The sequence below is a fragment of the Pyrus communis genome, chromosome 2, assembly GCF_963583255.1.
Source record: "Pyrus communis chromosome 2, drPyrComm1.1, whole genome shotgun sequence".
Classification (NCBI taxonomy): Eukaryota; Viridiplantae; Streptophyta; class Magnoliopsida; order Rosales; family Rosaceae; genus Pyrus; species Pyrus communis.
The window spans coordinates 18,530,017-18,553,168 of NC_084804.1; the positions used below are offsets into that span (position 1 = coordinate 18,530,017).

General features: G+C 35.3%; 3 protein-coding genes across 3 annotated transcripts; 2 read left to right on the plus strand and 1 right to left on the minus strand.

Moving 5' to 3' along the window:
• Positions 1 to 12,135: 12,135 nt before the first annotated feature.
• LOC137726059 (uncharacterized) lies at positions 12,136 to 14,517 on the minus strand. Its single transcript, XM_068464919.1, has 5 exons — positions 14,389 to 14,517; positions 14,202 to 14,294; positions 12,874 to 12,944; positions 12,712 to 12,774; positions 12,136 to 12,595 (listed from the first exon to the last, which is right to left on the minus strand). The coding sequence occupies exons 1-5, from the start codon at positions 14,504 to 14,506 to the stop codon at positions 12,224 to 12,226; spliced, it is 717 nt and encodes a 238-aa protein (XP_068321020.1). The 5' UTR covers positions 14,507 to 14,517; the 3' UTR covers positions 12,136 to 12,223.
• Positions 14,518 to 16,701: 2,184 nt separating this feature from the next.
• On the plus strand, positions 16,702 to 17,248 carry LOC137724898 (uncharacterized). Its single transcript, XM_068463549.1, has 2 exons — positions 16,702 to 16,860; positions 16,955 to 17,248. Exons 1-2 carry the CDS (start codon positions 16,702 to 16,704, stop codon positions 17,246 to 17,248), a joined length of 453 nt encoding a protein of 150 aa, XP_068319650.1.
• Positions 17,249 to 18,698: 1,450 nt separating this feature from the next.
• Positions 18,699 to 20,267, plus strand: LOC137724899 (uncharacterized). The gene has a single exon (XM_068463550.1). It carries the CDS (start codon positions 18,699 to 18,701, stop codon positions 20,265 to 20,267), a length of 1,569 nt encoding a protein of 522 aa, XP_068319651.1.
• Positions 20,268 to 23,152: the final 2,885 nt, after the last annotated feature.

The window sequence follows — 23,152 nt, forward strand, 5'->3', positions numbered from 1 at the left end:
ACAACAACAAAAAAAAAAATTAAATGACAAAATTAACCTTGTTTATATTCCAATTAGAAATATGATATTCCAGTTAGGAATATGATACACTTGCAGCCAAACACCTCAAACATAATATTTATCATATTATTCCAATTAGACTAGCCTAGTGGCTTTGTGTTTCACGATACAAAAAACTCCCCTCTATGTTTCTTGATCATCTTTTTCTTGTTCAAAATATTATTTCTTTCTACTAACAACCAATTCACTGAATGCAACTAACCCTATGACTGCGGGCTTCAAGCATTAAAGCAATATACAATCAAAATAAAACTTAACACGATAGATTTAAGAACAATTCAACAATCTAATATTTTCAACATGTTGCAACAATTCAAAATAAAACTTAACACGATAAATTTAAAAACAATGCACAACCAAACATAATATTATCATATTATAGCGAAAATATAAAATAAAAGTCATAATCCAATTGTAACAACTTCTTCAAAATGGTTGATTGCCAACAACTTGGTTTGTTGCATTGGCTTGGCTTCTAATTAATCTTTTGACTTGGTTCACGAGTTTGACTTCCAATTTCTTGGCTTGTTGTATGAGTGCCACCAATTTGAATTCCCTCGTTTAGCACTATCAACATAAATACCAAAATTAAATGAAATTGTGAAGAACGAATTCATATGTAAAAACAAAAACAAAATATCACATTGTAGTAGAAAAATAGATTCTGACCTCCTCTCCTAGTGTTACCAATCCTCCTTGGTGCATTGACTCATCTGCTTGCTCTTCCCGTTCCCCTTGCAACATTCACACCTCTTCTTTGAATCGTTTCAAGATTTCCATTTGGGCACCTTCTTCCATTTTGACCCAATGTACCTCAAATTTTGCATAATAATGCATAAGATCTCTTTCTCTTTCGCCCGTTCTTACGTTCATCCGCCTCTTTTCTCTTATTTTTTGTGGGCCTCCCACGAGATTTCCTTAAGGGTGGGGGATGAATGGCATCATAAGGGTCGTCCACCCAATATATATCCCAATACATCCCAATACATACAGGCCATCGTGTTCCAGATTTTCGTGCGTCTCAAGGCTGTTACCAAAGGTGACATTTGCCCTCTGACGTAGGATGCTGACGTAGCAGCCTTTATGCCCAAAAGAATGCCAATGCTAATAATGCCATCACAATTAGGGTAAAAGTCTTGCGTTGAGGACATTCGCAGATAACACTAAATCATGTACAATAGATGTCCCTTTAAACATTCTCTCTGTAACTACTGTTAGAGTGTGAGTGTGATTCTTGTAATACTTGTAATGATCATTAAAGTGTTTTGAATTAATATGAAGAAGTCTGTGCGTAATTGGAGTTGTTCTATTTTATAGAATTGAGACTCATCAACTTACTCGGATTAAGACTCATGCTTGGATAAGGATTATGGTTTAGTATTCCTTATAGGATTGTAATAGGGCAATCAAGTTGTTTTTCACAGTATAAATAACATGGGTTGCTGCTCTTACAAGATACTGACTCTATTGAGAATCAAATACCTATTGTTTGATTGAACATCGAGATCTTGCAAGAGAGAAGAAGTTTCTGTGTCAGGATGGTTTCTACATCATCTTCCTCATCTACAGGTTAGTCATGTTCTTCTCGTTCTTGATATAAACAGACTTGTTGTGGTTTGATTGCTAGAACAATTCCTAGTATTTTGAGTTTATTTTAACATGTGGTATCAGAGCCTTGTGGTTCTTGCAATTGAATTCGATGAATTTGTTTTGTTAATTAACAATTGTTAACTGCGTTGATCTTAAGAACAAAGGAGACGGTGAAAGATAGGAGAAAACTTAAAAAAAAAAAAAAAAAAACCGACGTCATTTTTTCTTAATTAGATATTTTAAACTTTTGACCGTTAGAACAAGGAGAGAGAAACATCAAAAAGGATTTTCGTTTTTGACCGTTGCATCAGTATGGTATTCTTTACATTTTCTGGTACTGAATGGCTTCGACCTGGAGAATTCTTTCTCTAATTCCTTTATTTCTTGACGACAGGTGATTCAATAACATTATATTTATGCTTCCGCTAACTATCATATTCTACAAAGGTAATCTCTTATTAAAATTTAGCATTTTGTTATCTGGGTGATTCACATCAGAAATTCTCTTCTTGAATTTTTTTAAATTTTCTGAGAAATCACATGATGGAATGAATATGACATTTTGTTATTTAAGATTCACTTGTTTATCTTTTTGTGAGTTCTTAAATTTCTCCTTCATCTGTGCTGATCAAATGTTGATTGATGACTATTGTTTTCTTGGATTCATGTCGGATATGGTATTGTGACTATCCTGATAATATGATGAGTTAATGATCGATGTTGAGTTATTTAATCTATGTATGCCTTTCATATATCATGAAGGGACTATATATATGACTAAATTGACTCCACATTGAAACATTCAGTGAGAGTAGATTGAAATCAGGAACTTTAAGTTCTATTTTGTGATTTCATTATTGTTCATCTACAGTTTCTCTGAAGACTCTAAATCTGGCTAGTATTCCCATCCTCACTGGAGGAAGCAATTACAAGAAGTAGAGAAGAGAAATAGGGTTGCTGTTGACTTTGAATGAATTTGACATTGCACTTGACATGCCTCAACCACCAAAATTGACAGATAAGAGTACTAAGTCCGAGAAAAATGAGCATGAAAGGTGGACAAGAGCTAACAAAATTGCTCTTTCTATCCTTGAAAGTGGGATGACAGATACTGTGAGAGGGGGAATTAAGAAACAAGATCTTGCAACTAACTACCTCAAGGCCATTGAAAATAAGTTCAAAGAATCCGAGAAGGCGGAAATTAGTCAGTATATGTCTATGCTAACAACCTACAAGATTGATGGGAATGCTTCCTTTAGGGACCACATCATGAAGATGACTGATGTTGCAGAGAAACTCAACTCTATGGACGTCAACATTGGGGAAAAACAACTAGTCTTCATGATACTACAGGCACTTCCTACAAAGTACAGCCAATTAAAGGTGTCCTACAATACTCAGGACAAAACATGGACTGTTGATGAGTTGATAGCCCAGTGTGTTCAAGAGGAGACTCGTCAGAAACAGGAAAAAGGCAAGGAGGTTGAAGCTATCAATTTTGTGCAAGCTAGGAACAAGGAGACCATTATTGCTTCTGGTAAGGCCTCTAAATCTTTTGGTAAGTCTGCTACAAATACTAAAGCCTTTAAATCTAACAATCTTAATGTCAAAATCAAGGATGTCTCTTAAATTAAGTGTCATCATTGCAAACTCAAGGGTCATTATAGAAAAGATTGTGAACAATTTAAGGACTGGCTGAAGAGTAAAGGTAGAACTGATGTCTATGTTTGTGTGGAGTCTAATACGATTGAAATCCCTATAGATTCCTGGTGGTTTGACACTGGATCATCTGTGCACATTATAAATACATTGCATGGTTTTCAAAAACAAAAACAACCAAGTAAAGATTCTTACAATGTTTTTGTAGGTGAAGGGACAAAAAAGTGAATGTAGAGGCCATTGGGGTCATAAGACTTAAACTAAAATCGGGTTTTATATTGAAATTAAGAGATGTGCTTTATGTTCCAGCTATGAGGAGAAACTTACTTTCAGCATCAAAATTAGTCAAACAAGGTTTTTCTTTTCTTGTTGATGATGACAGCATCAAATTTTTTAGAAAAAACAGATTGCATTCATTATTGGGATCAGCATTTATGCATGATGAATTGTGGAAATTGGAATGCATTGTTGATCAATCATCCTTACCTGTTATGAATGTTAATATTAAAAGGATGCATGAATCTAAAGTTTCTTATATTTTGTGGCATAAAAAGTTGGGACACATTTCAAAAGAAAGAGTTTTGCAGCTGTTTAAAACAAATTTGATCCCTTCACGTGATTTCAAAAATGCAAAACAATGTGTTGACTGTATGAAAGGTAAATTGACAAATGTGAGAAAATTTGAGTCAAAACAGAGTCAAAATCTTTTAGAAATTGTGCACACTGATGTATGTGGTCCTTTTCATGTTAAAACCATCTGTGGAAACTGCTATTTTGTGAATTTCATAGATGACTTCTCAAGATATGGTTATACTTTCCTCATTAGTGAAAAATCAGCAGTTCTTAATTGTTTCATAATTTTTAAGACTGAGGTTGAGAAGCAATTAAATAGGGACATTAAGATTGTTAGATCAAATAAGGGTGGTGAGTATTTTGGCAGGTATACAGAGGCCGAACAACAGAAGGGTCTATTTGCTCTTTATCTTGAACAGTAAGGCATAGTGGCACAGTACACAACACCTGGAACACCACAACAAAATGGTGTTTCAGAAATAAGAAATAGGACTCTGATTGGGATGGTTAGGAGCATGATCTCAAGGTCCAAATTGCCTGGTTTCCTATGGGGTGAGGCTCTTAAAACTGCCAACTATATATTGAACAGGGTTTCAACTAAAGCTGTGAATGTGACACCTTTTGAGGCATGGACTGGAAGAAAACCAAGTTTTAAGCATTTCCATATTTGGCGATATAAAGCTGAGGGGCGTTTCTACAATCCTAATGAAAAGAAGCTGGATGCTAGAACTTCAACTTGCTATTTTGTTGGATATTCAAAGAAATCCAAGGGATTTAAGTTCTATTGTCCACAATCTCACTCAAGTAATTACAGGGACAAACTGAAGTTACTTCCTCAACAAGTAATTACAGGGAAATTCCAATATTTCCTCAAGTACAGATACCAATCGAGGATGATGATACCCTTATGGCTGAAACTATTTTGCAAAATGAATCAGTAGATCACAATGATACAACTAATAATGAGGTACAACTACAAGATCTCCAATCACAGCAACAACCTTTGAGGCAATCATCGAGAATAAAAAAGCCAACCAGTTCCAATGATTATGTATATCTTCAAGAAAGTGAATTCGATCTGGGTGACATAGATGATCCATTATCTTATTCTCAAGCAATGTCAAGTCCTCAAGCTGCCTTATGGAAGAAAGCAATGGAAGAAGAATTGGAATCTATGTCTAAGGACAATGTATGGACCTTAGTTGAGTCAGGACCTAACACCAAACTCATTGGCTCCAAATGGGTTTACAAGACTAAAAGGGATGCTCAAGGAAGAATAAAGAGGTATAAAGCCAGGTTAGTGGCAAAGGGCTTTACTCAGTGAGAAGGAATTGATTTTAGTGACACTTTCTCTCCAGTTTCATCAAAGGATTCAATGAGGGTTATTATGGCTTTATCAGCTCATTTCGATTTGGAGTTTCATCAAATGGATGTCAAGACTGCCTTCTTGAATGGTGAATTAGAAGAAGACATTTTTAAAAGTCAACCAACTGGTTTTATTGAAAGGGGGAAGAATAATTTGATCTGTAAGCTTAACAAGTCAATCTATGGACTTAAACAAGCTTCTAGGCAGTGGTTTCTCAAATTTGACAAAGTTGTGACTGCACATGGTTTCATTGAAAACAAGTTGGATGATTGCATTTATCTCAGGGTCAAGGGATCAAAATTCATTTTCCTAGTGCTCTATGTAGATGATATTTTGATAGCGAGTTCGAATATGCAACTATTGCAGGAAACAAAGGCTATGCTTAGTTTAAACTTTGAAATGAAAGACTTGGGGGAAGCACACTATGTTCTAGGAATTGAGATCACTAGGGACAGAGAGAAAAAGCTTCTAGGTATTTCACAAAAGGGTTACATTGAGAGAGTTTTGGCAAGGTTTAACATGGAAGATTGTAATTGTGCTGATGTTCCTGTTAACAAAGGCGATAAGTTTTCTCGAGAACAATGTCCTAGGAACGAGCTGGAGAAAAGAAAAATGGATTCAAAGCCATATGCATCTCTGGTGGGAAGTCTTATGTATGCCAACATTTGCACGAGACCTGATCTTGCTTTTATAGTAGGATTACTTGGAAGGTTTCAATCTAATCCGAGAGAAGCTCATTGGGTGGCTGCTAAGAAAGTGTTGAGATACTTGCAAAAAACTAAGAGTTATATGTTGGTTTATGGCAGAGAAGATGCACTGGAAATTGTTGGTTACACTAATTCTGATTTTGCTGGAGATTTGGATGAAAGGAAGTCAACTGGGGGTTACATATTTATGCTTAATGGAGGTGCAGTTTCATGGAAGATTGCCAAGCAAACCATTGTGTCTACATCTAATATGGAAGCAGAATTTGTTGCTTGTTTTGAGGGAATGAAATAGGCAGTATGGCTTAGAAATTTTGTTGACGATTTAAAAGTGGTTGATTCTATTCAAAGACCAGTGAAGATGTTTTGTGATAATAGTGCAGCTGTGTTTTTCTCTAAAAAAAACAAGAGAACTTCAGCCTCTAGGGTGCTGGATGTGAAAATTTTAAAGTAAGAGAAAAGGTGAAGGCGGGAGAAATCATAGTGGAACACATGATTGCGGATCCTATGACTAAAACTCTGCCTAATGGAGTGTTTAAGACTCATGTTGCTCGAACGGGAGTGATAAGTTCTTTTGAAAAGTGGGAGTAATTGTTACAGTTCTCAAGATTTTGTTCAAGCCAATGGGAGTATGCTGTAGAAGACTTTTCAAAAGGGAAAGATTGCTGCAAAATGGTTCTGGAAGCTAAGTTTTTCTAGTTAATTTAGCTAGCTTTATTTTTCGTTTTTGCAGTTAGTTGATGTTTTTCTTTTGGTTCAATTTTTCCAGATAATTCTGTGATTTGTTGTTCAAAGATAAAACGATTTACATAATTCAATAAGACGGCTCTTGAGTCAAATTTATTTTGATAAAGCTATTAGATGAGTTATGGTTGAGTTATTCATATTTTTTGGAGTAACTGTTAATGTTAATAGATTTGCTGTTAACTTTAAACTGATATTTTTGATATCGGTAATGGCCTATATGAGCGGGAGTAAACTTTTGGTTTATTCATAAGTTGAGATGCATTGCTAAAAACATGAATTGGATATCTGTGATATACAAATTGATTATGTATTATGAGTTACAGAGGAGGTTGTAAATTCAGATGTCTTGAAACATGTGTGCTGGTTGTATCTATGGTATGGACATTATGTATCAGACTTGCGTGATCACCTTCATAATAATTCGAAGTGGTTATTTACAAGAATGAATTACACTCAAGTGGGAGAATGTTAGAGTGTGAGTGTGATTCTTGTAAGACTTGTAATGATCATTAAAGTGTTTTGAATTAATTTGAAGAAGTCTGTGCGTAATTGGAGTTGTTCTATTTTATAGAATTGAGACTCATCAACTTACTCGGATTAAGACTCATGCTTGGATAAGGATTATGGTTTAGTATTCCTTATAGGATTGTAATAGGGCAATCAAGTTGTTTTTCACAGTATAAATAACATGGGTTGCTGCTCTTACAAGATACTGACTCTATTGAGAATCAAATACCTATTGTTTGATTGAACATCGAGATCTTGCAAGAGAGAAGAAGTTTCTGTGTCAAGATGGTTTCTACATCATCTTCCTCATCTACAGGTTAGTCATGTTCTTCTCGTTCTTGATATAAACAGACTTGTTGTGGTTTGATTGCTAGAACAATTCCTAGTATTTTGAGTTTATTTTAACATGTGGTATCAGAGCCTTGTGGTTCTTGCAATTGAATTCGATGAATTTGTTTTGTTAATTAACAATTGTTAACTGCTTTGATCTTAAGAACAAAGGAGACGGTGAAAGATAGGAGAAAACTTAAAAAAAAAAAAAAAAAAACATAGGCTGCTGCTCTCACAAGATACTAACTCTATTGAGAATCAAATACCTATTGTTTGATTAAGCATCGATATCTTGCAAGAGAGGAGAAGTTTCTGTGTCAGGATGGTTTCTACATCATCTTCCTCATCTACAGGTTAGTCATGTTCTTCTCGTTCTTGATTTAAACAGACTTGTTGTGGTTTGATTGCTAGAACAATTCCTAGTATTTTGAGTTTAGTTTAACAACTACATCTTGCATTCTCAGAAAATGCAGTCCCTTTATTCTCTCAATTACTACAACGAAATTCATATAAAAAAATCTTGAACCCTAACAATTGTGTGACTTAACTCAATTATTCTCCTCTATAATGTTAGGGAAAAAAATGAGAGGTTCATTATATTCTATTTTATTTTAATTGAAAGAAGACTTGTGCCTCTACTATTACAATGTAGTGGTATTCATTTTTTCCTAACTTGTAAATTGAAAGTCTTAAATTCGGTTTTCCTAAAGAGGAGTTCAAAACCAATAATACCAAATTTATGGTTAGGTGATTGTGTAGTTTAGTTAGATTTCCACATCCAAAACATATTTGTTTCAAGAAAATAAAACTTCAGAGAAGACCCGTATGCCACACGTATTGCAACAGTGAATAGAATATGCTTTTCCACATCGTACTTAATTTTCTTTTTCAAAGTTTACTGCGTACATGAATCCAACAATTACGATCAATTTGTTCCCCGAAATTGACGGGAAGGCTTTGTAGACCTCTCCTTCAACAGATGAACATATACGTTTAAACTTTGGCGGCGTCGGTTTGTAATGCAAGGCTGTTAGGAAATGATGCCACCTGACTTCTCTCTCTCTTCAATATCTCCCCCTTCTTCTTTCTCTGGACACGATGCAAACCTTGCATCCCCACATCCCTCACAAACATCCCATCTTCTCTCTCTGGCTACAACAAGCATCGCTCACTTACAAACTCGACATCCCTCACTGGAAACCCACTCAAAAGCTTCCCCAATTCTCCGTTGAGTTACTTAACCTCCTTTGCTCCTCCAACATCTTCTTTCTTTGCAACTTCTCCCCTTCTTCTCTCTCTCTCTCTTCTTTCCTGCAATCGGTTTTCTATCGGATTTTGTTGCTAATTGGTTTTACATTTCTGGGTTTTCTTCCTTGTTAGTTAAGTCAATCATATACATTTGTATTTGATTTGATTGGGAAGCGACAGGCAAGGAAGAGGAAATGGATCTTGCATCAGAATTTTCAGAATTTTTTAAACCAAAATAAATAAATTTCGGGTTTTTTTTTTTAAAATAATTGAATCGAAACCAAACCAAACTGAAAAACTGAACCGATAACAAAACGAATTGAAAAAAAAAACCAAATCGAACCAAATAATAATTTCGGTTTGGTTTTCAATTTTGACAAAAATCAAAATCAAACTAAACGTAACCCACGCCTAAAATCACCAATCCATTTGGAGTTTAACAAAAAAAAAAAAAACTCCACACTATCCCAATACTACATACAGGCCATAGTGTCCACATTTTCTTACGCAACCAAAGATTTGTATTATGGTCTTAATTTTTTTTTTTTTTAATTATTATAATTAAAGGGAGGGGGAATGATTTGAAAGTTATAATAATTTAAGAAATGAAAGAGTTTCGAACTCAAGACATATCAATAAAAACTCAACACCTTATCTACTAAAATATTGGACCAATGCAAAATAAAAATGTCCCAATACATACAAGTCAACCTCACAATTTACGCACTATAGCCGCGATGACGTGCCACTTTTATCAATCTGACCTTTGTGGCGAAAAACCTATTAATTCAACCTTTGTGGTGAGCTCTGTTAGCAATTGAGATCCAAACCCAAATCCTCGTGGTGAAATGTATTGCAGAATTAGACAATTCAAGACAATGGGTGAAAGGCATTGCAAAAAATTCAATCTTCATGTCTGCCTTCCGCATGTGAACTTCAAGGGCGTAAGAAACTTAAAGAATCAAAATTCAAAGAAGTTAAGAAAAAAATTGAAAGGTTGTGTGCTGGCCAACTACGGCCTGCATCAAACCACACTACCAATTAAAGATAAAATTGAAAGGCATATATGCATTCAGACTGGTACAAATTGATACAAGAATGCAAATTCAAGTGAAACTAAGACTCTAACTCATGATCAAAGACGTGTTGACATTGACAAAAACAATGGTTTATTAGAAGTATTAGGATTTCCAAAAGAAATTAAATCATACCTTAAGAAATTAGGCACGACTTCACATTCACCTCTTCTCCTAGCCATTGATGTGGTTTTACAGGTTTAGTTTCACTATTTGCGTTCAAGCCTTTTTTTTTTTTTTTTTTTTTTGGTAAAATCTAATTTCAGTAAAACCCTAACTCATACTAGATGTCCATAGAATAGGATGTAATTTGGATTGAAATGACAAAATTGACAATCCATGTGATAGTCATGTGAGTCTATTTAACAGAAGACTAATGAAAGCTTGGAGTTGGACCTCAATTGCTAATAAGAGAATGATATAATTTGATACTTTAGAGACTATTAATAAAATTAAATAAATACATGTATTAAAATATTTCTGGTTAGGATTCAGGGACATGCGATTTTGACATCTATTTGAAACACTTTTTTTTGTGAGGCTTACTTCCGTAATGTATTTCAACAATCTAACCGTCAATTTTTTATGACCAAACCACAAAATCTTTGAATTTTGCTTACTCTTATCAAGGAGATCCAATCTTAGGTCGACCTTTATTATGCCCTATTTTAAATGTGTAAGGTTTGAACCTTGCATTTTAAGGTCTTATTACTTTTTCTTTTATTTAAATTATTGAAAGGCCGAAAGAGTAGAGTTTAGGGGCCCACTGATAGGCCTAAATTTTCTCGGCCCATGAGATGGGCTAGGGCCTTACATATTTGACATAGGGTGTGGCCGGCCCATTTTAAAGGACATAAAATAATGGTTATCTTGCGTTGCACCTTGTTAATTTATTGCTTGGTCTTGTAGTTGTGGGTAGGTAAGCAAGATATATGACTAATATTGAGAGGTAAGCTTTCTTTCATATATATATATAAGAGAAAATTGTAGCAATGGTCCTTCAACTTTAACCCAAATGGAGCAATGGTCACTCAACTAAAAATTCATAATCATTAGTCCTTTAACTCATCAAAACGTGCAGCTATGGTCTTTTTTGTCAACTCTGTCAAAATTCCGTCAAAATAAGTCATGTTGGAAAAACCATCGCTACAATTGGGTTAAAGTTGAGGGACCATTGCTCCAATTGAGTTAAAGTTAAGAGACTATTTCTCTCATTGAGATAAAGTTGAGGGATCATTACTACAATATTTCTCATTTGGATTTCCATATTAACCCTTGATTCAGCCTCACGTGCATGACATGTAACTCATTTTGACGAAAGTTCTAACCAAGTTGACAAGAAGGACCATAATTGCATGTTTTGATGAGTTAAGGGACTAATAGTCGTAGATTTTAGTTGAGGGACCATTACTCCAATTGCGTTAAAGTTGAGGGACCATTGCTACAATTTCCTCTATACATAATGCTTGAATTCTTTGTTATTTATATCTAATACTACGGTCTAGTGGTATTCCTCTTCACTTGTAAGTGAGAGATATTAGGTTCTATTTTCGTGAAAGATGAATTTGAACCACATTATCGCTTGTACAAAATAAATAAATAAAATTATTACAACTAAATCCCTTTGTTTATGGGGACGGGGATAGGGATGGCAAAATTTTTGTGGAGCCAGAGATGGCAGGGCAAATCCGACTCCGGCCCGACGCGTTGTCATCCTAGGGACGTCGATGTAGTTGCCCTTGTAACTTAAATTTTAAGTTTCCTCTATGTGGTATTTGCCAAATGCTTGAAATGTATACAGTTTGAGTGGGAGAATAACTTAGCAAAACTGATAAATTTGCAGTACAATTACCTTTCATCACAAAATTCATCGACAAACATCGTACTCAGAAGGATTCAGGTGAAACTGTGAAATTACATATGAAATCACGTTAACAATAGGGTTGTGATTTTCACACACCCTTAACTACTTTTCCTACACCCCTTCCTATTTTTTAATACTTAATTGGTATCCTACTATTTAATCTTCCATATATATCCTTCCTACTTTTTGATGGTAATTAATGAAAGATTAAATACGGAGGGATATATATATGGAAGATTAAATAGTAAGATACAAATTAAGTATTAAAAAATATGGAAGGGTGTGGGAAAAGTAATTAAGGGTGTGAAAATCACAACCATAACAATATAATGATATTTTGTACTCTTCATACAACTCGTTATCTCTTCCAGAGTCTCCCAGAATCATTCATCATATGCCCGTGTCACTCTGTGAAAGTCTTCAGAACTGCCCAACAAGTACAATAAATTGATAGTTCCATAAACATTAACTCTATATATAACTAGATCACACAAGACTTTCATGAGAGCTCAACAATTTTCGGTCGTTTTTGGGACCGATTGTTACCAGCATCTTCACTCAAAGAATTATCTTTATCCGACTTGCGTGTTTTGAGTCTTGCATGAGAGGTTGTTTTCTTATCCTCTTTATCAATTGTATCATCTTTGATTTCATCACTATCTTGGTCGTCATTATCATTGCTGCTACTATCATCGGAACTATCTTCATCGTCACTATCATCGCTGCTGCTGTCATCATCACTGCTATCCTCTGATTCCTCTCCGCTACTGTTTATGACCAATGGTATAACAGGCTGACAACCAACAATTGTAGATTCAGCAGCAGCCACAGCCTCAGGAGTTTGAAGATCAGCAACGCCCAGCATCAACTCCTGTCAATTTAGATCCACCCACAAATCAATTATTATCCAAGGGCATCAACAATCTGTGAGCGTGTATAAGTATGTGCGTGCATGCACGAGAGCAAGAGCGAAAGAGAGATAGGGACCATATTAACGACTTGAGATTCATTTCCAGTGAGCACTTCAATATCATAGTTTTCTGGATTATCCTACATATCAGTAAATGAGAAAACACAGGTTATGTGTTTTAAAGGATGTTAGAATTGGGATAAACAATCTAGATTTGGTTGCAAGATCAATACACCAACCTTTGCATCCTGCTTTAGTCGTTCGTTTGCTTCTGATATGACTCCCAAGAAGTCCCTTACCTGTCCCAAAACTGCAGCCCAAGCAAGCAAATAATGTGAACAAAATTTTGCAAGGTACTTCTAACAAAACAATACTACAAATAAAACAGAAGCAGAGAATCTCAAGTACATGAGAAATTGAAAACTTATGTCTGAGCAAAAAAAAGGGGCAAGGCAAAACAGTTTAGAACATCCGTCTCTTCGGCCTCAGATTTGATACTACAACATTCTCCAATCTATTTCAAATTTCTATCGTCACCATTTCTGATCATCAATGAAGACTTCAGTTGCCTAAAACAACTAAATGCTTGGGGCATAGGCTTGCCCAATTGCAGAAATCCTCTAACCTGAGATCATGCCACACATTCTAAGATCATGCCACACATTTGATTTTTCTCAACGCTAAACCATTCTTACGACCCCTTCACGACATACACAATCATCGGCTAGCGTATAAAGCATCACATTGACTACTAAACATTTGTGAAAATTCAGCTAGAACTAAGTAAAGCAAGTTCTCTAATGAAAGAGAGAACGAAAAACTAATTGACATGTAAAGGTAGAAATTCTCTACTGAACCGGAAAAATATGAATAAGGAAACAATGTATGAGAAACAGAATTCCAAGGTAAGGTATGTAATTGATTGTAGTGGATAGACATGAAAAGAGATTTCAAGCCAATCTCAAGCCGAGAATGAAGTACTTACTACCCTCTAGCTCAAGCAAGATTCTTGCCAATGAACCAAAAGAGGAAGAAAATAATAACACCAGGGGCTAAGAAAAGGTAAACAGCACAAAAATAATCCCATCTCGTCGAATTAAACTATGAAATTTCAGCGCAGGTTTATGAAGGATGAGACTAACCCAATGACAGGAGACTTGAGTCACACCCTTCTAAGTTATAAGTTATAACTCAAACCACTACAACTTAGTAACTTAGCAAGTTCGAACACAAAATATAAATACAGGAAATGTAAAAAGGAGACAAGCAGCACAGGCGTTATGCTGATTAACTGATTAGCGTCGAGACCTTGTATAAAAGAAATTAAGCATCCATCACCAAATTATAGACCCATTTGAGAATTAAACATTATTTAGCCGGCCAAGTAGAAACCAACAGAGAAAATTACCAGCTGGAAAATAAAAACATTCATATATGTGCCCATCATATCAAATCGATCTCAGATTCAATCTCTTACCAAGAACCCACAATTCAAATTCCTTTAAATTGAAGTTTTCACAATTGAAAAAAAAAAAACCCCAAATTTAAATGGGAAAAAATCGAGAACCTTGGCTTTTGGGAAGAGGAAGAGCAGGGCCGGGTTTCCCTTCGGGTTGAGCTTTCTTCGTTGAGGCATTTTTACAGACAAGTAGCGTGCTTTCTGCAAGAGAATACACCGAGTAAGCTACATGAGTTTCCACAGAAAGCGAGCGAGAGAGAGAGAGAGAGAGAGAGAGAGAGAGAGAGAGAGAGACCTAAAGGTGAAGTTGAAGCATTTTTGTGCTCGAATTGCAGAAGGTCCTTGCTTGTATTTCCCATCTTCCTCTCTGTCTGTGCACTCAAAGGGCTTAGGGTTTTTGGCTGCGACAACATTCTAACGAAACGGCAATTTTTATTTTCTTTAATTCTAATTTTGCTGCATTAGAATTTTAGATTATGTAATGGGCTTGATTAATCCGCAACACTAGGGCCTTCAGACCATTTAATCACTATGAGCCTTTTTTTCTTAAAATATGGGCCTTTCTTGATTGGGTCACTGTTCTGTCATCACATTTTTCAGGAAAAAGATTGTTTAGCGACGTTTCATGTTTTATCGTACTCGTGTCGGGTGAAAAAATTCCCACCACAAATTCAATCTCTTAACAAACGATATTTTCTACAATTAAAAGGAAGAGGTTAGGGTTAATCTCACAATGAGCTAGAAAAGGTCAATCTATTCATAAATTTAATCTTATGGTATTTGTCAATTTTACTCATTAATTTTTTTTTTTTTTTTGTCGATAGGATATAAAATTTTAAATATACCGCATTATGCAACATTTATAAAAACGTGTATTGGAGTGTTAAATGTCGTGAATAATCAAGAATCTGACCAATTAAGAAAGAAATGTATTCTTATCATGTCAACTCGTTACATATCTGACTTAATAAGGCCAAATACAAACCCTTCATGAAACATAATTTGTGTACTGTTATCGTCATATTTAATTTTGTTAGTCTAGTAGGATCACCCACCACTTCTTATGCAGAATACGGGATGAAAAGATCATTAATGATATATTTAAATCACTAATTAAAGATAACAAAATTCATTATGATCCGTTAATTTAATAGCATCTAATCTCCACTTTATTGTAAGTCTTGAGTTCAAATCTCATGCACAATAGGCACTCGTTGATTAATGAAGTATATAAAATCTCATTTACCATATTTAAACTAACAATCTGCATGATCAAAGTGGAAATTGGTGCCACTAAATTAGAATAATTATTGGAAAGCCCTTTAATTTTTTTCATGGAAATCAAAATAAAATAAAAAAACAAGGTTTTCTACCACTAGAGTAGTCAGAGGCCCTACGAATGCATCCTTTGCCTTTTCTTTTAAATTCAATATAACCAAAAAGTGAAGAAACATTTTGGCATCTTGCAAAGGAAAAACACGCCATATGCCAAAATTAATTAAGAGAGTTTATGAATATTGATCATGTACCGGATTCTTGATCAAGCTTTAAACTCCTTGTCTTGCCATCAGCTGAAGCGTTTACATGGCTAGGTGAAACAACGGAGGCATCTACGATGCGAATCGATATCAAGTAAGAAAAAGCCCAGTAAAGATGATAATCCTGTTATTGTCAGTCATGGTTTTGATTCTGGTTTCTTGGAGGTATTGAGTGCATGGAAGGCGGAGTGGAAAATGCATGGGAACAAAGAACATTCAATCATAAAAGAGAAAATGTGCTTTTCTATAAGGAAGAAAATGGGCAAGATAGCAATCGGCTCAATTGGATGTTGAGGAAAATTAGAGTACATACTCTAGCACAAGCAGAGACGGATCTACAGAGGGACCTGGGAGGTCCCAGGACCCCTCGGCGATTCTAAAATGCTGCTAGAAATTTTCCGGATGACCCCTCGTACTTGAACACGAGGTCTGTACTGCAGGCTGCAGCTTGAAGGTTGCAGCTTGCAACGAAGACGAAGACAGCGGGGCTGCGGGGGAGAAGAAAGAAAACAAATAGGCCTTTTGAAAAATTGGTCCAAAACGCAGTGTTTTGGCCAATTTGTTTAATTTGTTTATTTTTTATATTTTATATTTTTTTAAGCCTGAGATAAACGGTGTCGTTTGTCCATGATTCCATACTCTCTTTTTTAAGGCCTAGCCCCACACGGGCCATCTTTCCCAAGAGTCCTTTCCCTATTCCTCTGTTTTGCACCCCTAATCCCCCCATCTTTCTTATATTCACCCAATTCCAAAACCCTAAATTTCTAATCCCACCCAATCCCATATTATAATTACATTACTCTAATATCATACCTCCACTTGTTTCAATTCTCCAAGCCACCACTATTTGGTTCAAAATTCAAGTAAACTTTTTGGTATTCTAATCTAATCTCAATTAAATTATATTAGATATTGGTGGAGATTTTTAGTCTATTATTGATATGATTGTTGATATGTTTTATGTTTGTATACTCATTTTATCATTGAAATTTAGATGGAATTTTTGTTTATTGGTTGATTGGTATATGTTTTGTGTTTTTGGTTAAATGTGTAGTTTAGAAATAAAAAATATGGAAAGATTTTTCAAGCCAAAGCCAATAGCACCATCTACTTGTTCGGATAGTTCAAGCTCAAGACAAAATGAGTGTGACATTGATTTTAATAATCTTGAGAGAGACCCGGGAAAAAGAATTCGAATGAAAGACTATCCTTCTAATATTCAAGATGAGGTCCGAAGAGCATATTTGCAAATGGGACCTTGTAGGCCTACAAAGTATGAGTTCCCATTTTGTGTGTTTTGATAATGATTTTTCTCAATTGCAGAGGATTAATGAGCTTGCTAAGAAAATGGTGGAGAAAGGGTTGCATCTAACATTTGCATATGTATATTTGGTTGTTCAGTTGCCTTTGGTTTTACCAGTTGCAACTGCTTCAGTGGAGATGACATTTTCCATTATGAATATCATTAAGAGTCCACTTCGCAACAAAATAGGAGATCAATGGTTGAATGACAGCTTAGTTGTTTACATTGAGAAAGATGTTTTTTCATGTATTGGTAATGAAGCTATCATGGAACATTTTCAGACTATGAAACCTCGTCGTGGACGCTTTAATTAGGATTTTATAGCTTGCAATGTTGTTTTGCACATGATTTATGAATGAAATGTATTATATTTAACTTTTCGACGTTATTTTTGTCTATAAATTTTTTGACCTTTATTATTGGGACCCTCCGAGTTTAAAATTCTAGATCGGTCACTGAGCACAACTGTTGGAGAAACAAAACAAGTAAACAAATTACTTGTATTACACTCACAAAATATTACAACACAACAATTCTTAAAGACACAATTTAGAAGTTATGACACTCTCTCACTTTTTAAAGACAAACTCTAAATCACTCACTCCACACAAAACTACTCTTGCTTCTCACTCTCACTTGGTTTGCTTGCCTACTTGCTACTCTTACTTTCTTACTTAGTTGCTTTCTTCCTTCTTAGTTTTTAGTTTCTCTCTTCTTAGTTACTCTCTCTTGGCTCATTTCATCCTAGTAGCAATAAGTTGTTCTAGACTTTTCTACAAACAAAAACATTTTTCTAGATTTCTACTTCTTTACACAAACAGCCCACCAACATGCGCTTCACATTTTACTAACCTTCTAGTTATACTTTGGTGCTACAATTGTCTAGCATTTTCAATGCATGCACTGCCACCTCACATGCATATTTGAACTAGAACAATTTAGTTTCTTTGTACCGACTGATCTTAATAAACTGGTGTTAATCTTTAACATTGAAGTTTTGGTTCATGAACTAATTCATGAGTATTAGTCTTTGAATTACTCACAGTGTGGAGTAGTAGTCATTTTGAGTAGCTATTGAAAGTTCCATCCAAAATAAGAGTTTTAAAGGGGTAAAAAAAAAAATTGAAAGTTCTAATTATATTTCCCAAACTAGTGTTTTATATTGTAATAAGTTCAAGTACTATTGCTCACATGTTTATAACTCAAGCACTAAGACTTCAATTAGACTAAAATTTAGGACTGGTCCAATTATCTCTTTATTAGTGTAAAATATTGTTGTTGGATAAAAAATAATAATAATAACAAAAAAAAAAAAAAAAAAACAAATGCCAGCAACCGGAGTTGGACTCTTGGAGGCGAAGGAGCCCAAAAACTAATCTGATCTAGTTTATCGTCGCAACTTCTCCTAGGCGGGCGGTTCCAGCAATGACCTTGGAAAGGTGTTTCAGCTGTGGTGTTCTGTAAAAGGGGCGGAAGTTGTCTGAAAAGAGGGTCACAACATCGTCAATCTTATGGGTCTTTACGTCCGGTTCCATAGCTGCAACCGCGTCTTTCCAAACGAAAAGGTAGTCTTTCACTAGGACTAGGAAATTTGCTAAAATTAAGAGAGAAAAGAATAAAACACTGTACATAAAGGAATTTCATTCCTACACGGATATGAATAACCATAAGCTGCGGTCCTATAAATAGAGCATTGACATCCCAGAATTGAATATCGACCATTTATCTTTCTTTAATCTTTTGTGCATATAATTAAAGAGACGGATGAGTGATCTATTTTCGGTTTATCAAAATTTGGGTGACTACCTCTTTTTGAGAAGCTGGTTCCCTTTCTTCAACCTCAAGAAACTATTACCTCTTGAATTCTTCAAGACATCAGACGTTGAGTATTGTAGGTGGCAGAGAACACATGGTGATATCTTGGAGATTGTTGTAAGGCGCCTGAATTTAAGTGATCGAATACGCTTAGGCTTATCATGCAAGTCTTGGGCGTCAGTTTGTATGCCGGGAGACGTCCGTGGTGCTCAAGAGCTCCCCTGGTTATTGCTCCCTCGAATCTGTGACGACAGCATGAGGTTTCTCAGCCCTTTCGATGGCGGCAAATTTCACAAGTTGAGGGTGCCAAAGCCAATACAAAGAGGGAGGTTATTTGGTTCTAGTAAAGGGTGGTTATTTATGGTCAAAGAAAAGCAAAAAGATATGTTTCTATTCAACCCTATTTCGGGAGCCCAACGCCAACTTCCATCCTTGACAACAATTCCATCTTACCAAAATTTTGTAGAAACAAAAGCATGGAAACTTCATGGTGCCTCCAGTTTCTGCATTCATACTGTGTTATCTACCTCAGATGTCGATCATCCAGGATGCATGGTGGCGGCAATTTTTGATTCGCATGTATTGGGTTTATGTCGACCTGGGGACAAAACATGGAGTGTCTTTGAGGTATTAGATGAAAATGAGGGTCATGACCAGTTACTGTTTTCCAGTACAGGAAAGCTATACTCTCTGGTGACTAGTGAAACTAAGAATGAACTTATTGTAGCTCACAGCTTACAATTTGGAGATGATCATGCAGTGGAATTGATGTTGATATATGATAATATCGAACCGATTGAACCAGACATTTATCATCACGAGTGCTACACAGTGACGTACAATGGCGCATGGAAGTCCTTCTTATTGGAATCAACCAACAATGAAGTCCTGTTAATCCATAAATGGCATCATATTTTTCAAGCTCCAAGAAACGCGGACAATGAGGATGGTTTTGATCAGGTGGAACACAACTTTGATGATAATTATCAAGATGACCAGGATGATGAGGAGGAAGAAGAGGAGAATGGCAAATATTTCAGCGACAAAGAATTTGACATTGATACTGAAGAGGAGAATGTCATATATTCCAGCGACAATGAATTTGACATTGATAGCAAAGATGAGAATGCCATATATTCTAGCGACAATGAATCTGACATTGATGACGAAGATGAGAATCCCAGATATTATAGGGCAAGTTGCTTTCGAGTATTCAAAATTGACACTGAGAGTAGCAAATTTATTGTTGTACAAAGTTTGGAGGGCCAAGTATTATTTTTGACTGACTGTTCTTCCTTCTCTCTTCGGGCGAGTGATTTTAGAGAGTTAAACAGCAATTGCATTTACTTTGCTGATAATTCAACCCATTCAGTAGTTCCAAAATTATTTACATATCCTGACATCGGCGTCTTTTCTTTAGATAATGGAATTTCTTTAGATAATGGAAGATTTGAGAGATACTTTATCAAAATTCCAACAGGGCTTCGGACCATCAGTTGGATTGTTCCAAGTCTATGATACACAGACGATTTTGGGTTACATATCTAAGAATTAACTACTTTGTAATTTTTATCTTTTTATTAGCCAACTTGAATTATTTATCTACTAATTATTATTTTACATATAATTATAGTTAAATTAAGTTGAAACTTGAACCAAGTTTTATCAAGTAAATAATCATCTTCATCCTCAAGTTTCATGAATTCTTGATGAGTAGAACAAACTGCCCCCGTTTTACTAAAGTTTCATGAAATCTTTCTCCAGCCTTCGGATTCCTGAGAGTCAATCATGACCTTTTATTTCTTAGACTACTAATAGGCTAACCTATTAAAGAAAAATTGGACTAAAGGATAATAAATTTGACAGAGGAAGCAACTCCGTAATTAACTGTCGCGTAATCAGTGGAGAGCATGGTCAGCGAATCAGTTGGAATCTGTTATAATCCCAACACACCGCCCCATTTCTGTTCATTCGTCCTTTCATCTCCGAAAGCAAGCAAAGTAGAGCTCCCGATCAATTTCTTGATTTTTCAGCTTTTCACCACCGCCACCGCCACCACCACCGCCCACCCCATCAATCACCACCACCCTTGCCCACCCCATCAATCACCCTCTCGAGTCAAACACCTGGTTGTTTCAATTCCAATGACATGTGACTGCAAGGGCCCTCCAAAGATGAAGATGCCGTCACAAGGGAAACTGTTGAATAGGGTTGAAGAATGCGGCGAGAAGAGGGAAGCTGCAAGAAGAAAAAAAATTCAATCTGTAGTCAGGAAAAGAGAGAGACCAAGAAGATGAAAGAGAGTAGGATTCTCTCCCCTTTTTTTTTCCCTCCTTCCCTCGTTTTCTTATTTCCTATTTGAACGATTAGTCATGTTAATATTTTATATTATTTTAATAAAAAATAAAGACAAAATAAAAAATATGAAAGATGGAAATGGAAGAGAATGAAAAAATTAAAAAAAGGAAGAAAATCTTAATCCAAAGATGAATGCATGCAAGATGATCTTCCTAACAATAATTAAAAAAAAAAAAAGTAAGAATCCTAGTCCAAAGATGAATGCAAGCAAGATGATCTTCCTGACAATACGTTTCATGCTTTTACCAGTCAGTACATATAGTCTAGGCTTTAACGCCGAGCCCTAGCCCCTTATATCTTCTCTCATTAGCCTGTCCTTCCCATTTCTCTCTTCTTTCTTGGGAGAGGATCTTCTTCTGAGCTCAGGATATGGATCCTCCTAACTACAAAATTCAGGCTGTTCAAATTTAATCTAACGGTTGCAATTATTATAATTTTTAGAAGACCTTCCTGTTTAGAACCGTTGGATTAAATTTGAACGATCCGAATTTTATGGTCAGGACGATCCTCTCCTGAGCTCAGGAGAGGATCCTCTTCCTTCTTTCTTGACATGTCCAATCACTTTTCCACTCTCTCTCTTGCCAAACTCACAAATAAGTTTGACAAACAGGTTGTGTTTGTCATGTTTACGTTATTTTGTGTAACATATGTTATCATAAGGGGTCGTGTCATATCACACTCATAATCTTAACGAGTTCTTAACAAGTCGAATCACTTTACTCGTTAAAATTAATAGGCAAAATGATCCGATCCGTTTAACTCGTTAAGAATATATATATATATATATATATATATATATAATTTTATTTTAAATTTGCATATAACACATTGTCACATAAATATGTCTTCAAAACATAAAAACACATTTGTCATTAAGTACTACAAACTTTAAAATAAGAGCTTAATAAATTTAAAAAAAAAAAGCTATCAATACACTACTATAAAATATCAAATATGCAAGAATATACAAAATAAAGGAGTTTTTCTTTTCAAGGTTGTGGAACTTTTCTCAGAAGTTAAAACCTTGACAATGAAACTCAAAGCTTGCATGTTCTTTTTACAAAATCCTTCAATTTTCATTGTTCATCATGGAGAATGGTAGTGGAACTTTAGCTTGATCTATTGTCTTCAAGAGTTATATTAATGTCGTTTTCAATATAAACTAAGTATAGAAAAACCAAATAGTTTAAACCATTCAAATTATGAGAAGTTTATTAAAATAATTTACGATAAATAAATAAAACAATAGTACTATATCACATAACAATATATTACCTCAATTTGCCAAATAGGAAATTAGGTTTTGGGTTCTGGTAGTAACAGAATCCAGGAAGGAGAAGAACTCAAGCGAGACAGAGAGAAGGCTGGGATAGAATCGAATTGGGTGATAGAATAGAAGGTAATGCGATTGAGAATTAGGTTTTGTGCCTGTACTGTTGTTGTAATTGGATTTTATAATTCAATGGTAGGGAAGTGAGATTAAATCCAAGTGCTCTTAATTATAGTATTTTTTTAGTGGTATAAAATTATTAAATTAATAATTTCTTATCGTGTTTCGGATTACTCGCATGTATACCAGAACTGATTCGTTATGTTAACAGATGCTTATCGGGTTACTTGATAACGACTTGATTCGTTATTGTGTCAACCTGAAACTTGTTAATTTCATATTGTTACGGATCGGATTAACGAGTCGTGTAAGAAGTTATCAGGACCAGCAATATTGATTCCAAAAGTAACCTGCCATGTACCTAATAAGCTAGTAGGAAGCTAGCTTTGGTCCAAGAATATTCAATCTTAATCTATTGTTCTTGTCTTCCCGTAGCTTGCTTTAAGGCTTCTTCTTGTAAAGTTTGAAATTTGCTTGTAATTCATTTGGTGCATACAAATACAATGTCAATTTCAGACTAGTTGAGGCTTCGTCTTGTAAAGCTTGAAATTTGCTTGTAATTCATTTTGGTACATACGAGGCAATATCAAATTTGCTTCCACCTAATGCTCTAAAAAATATCTTTGTAGATGGATCCAAGCGCTACAAAAAACAC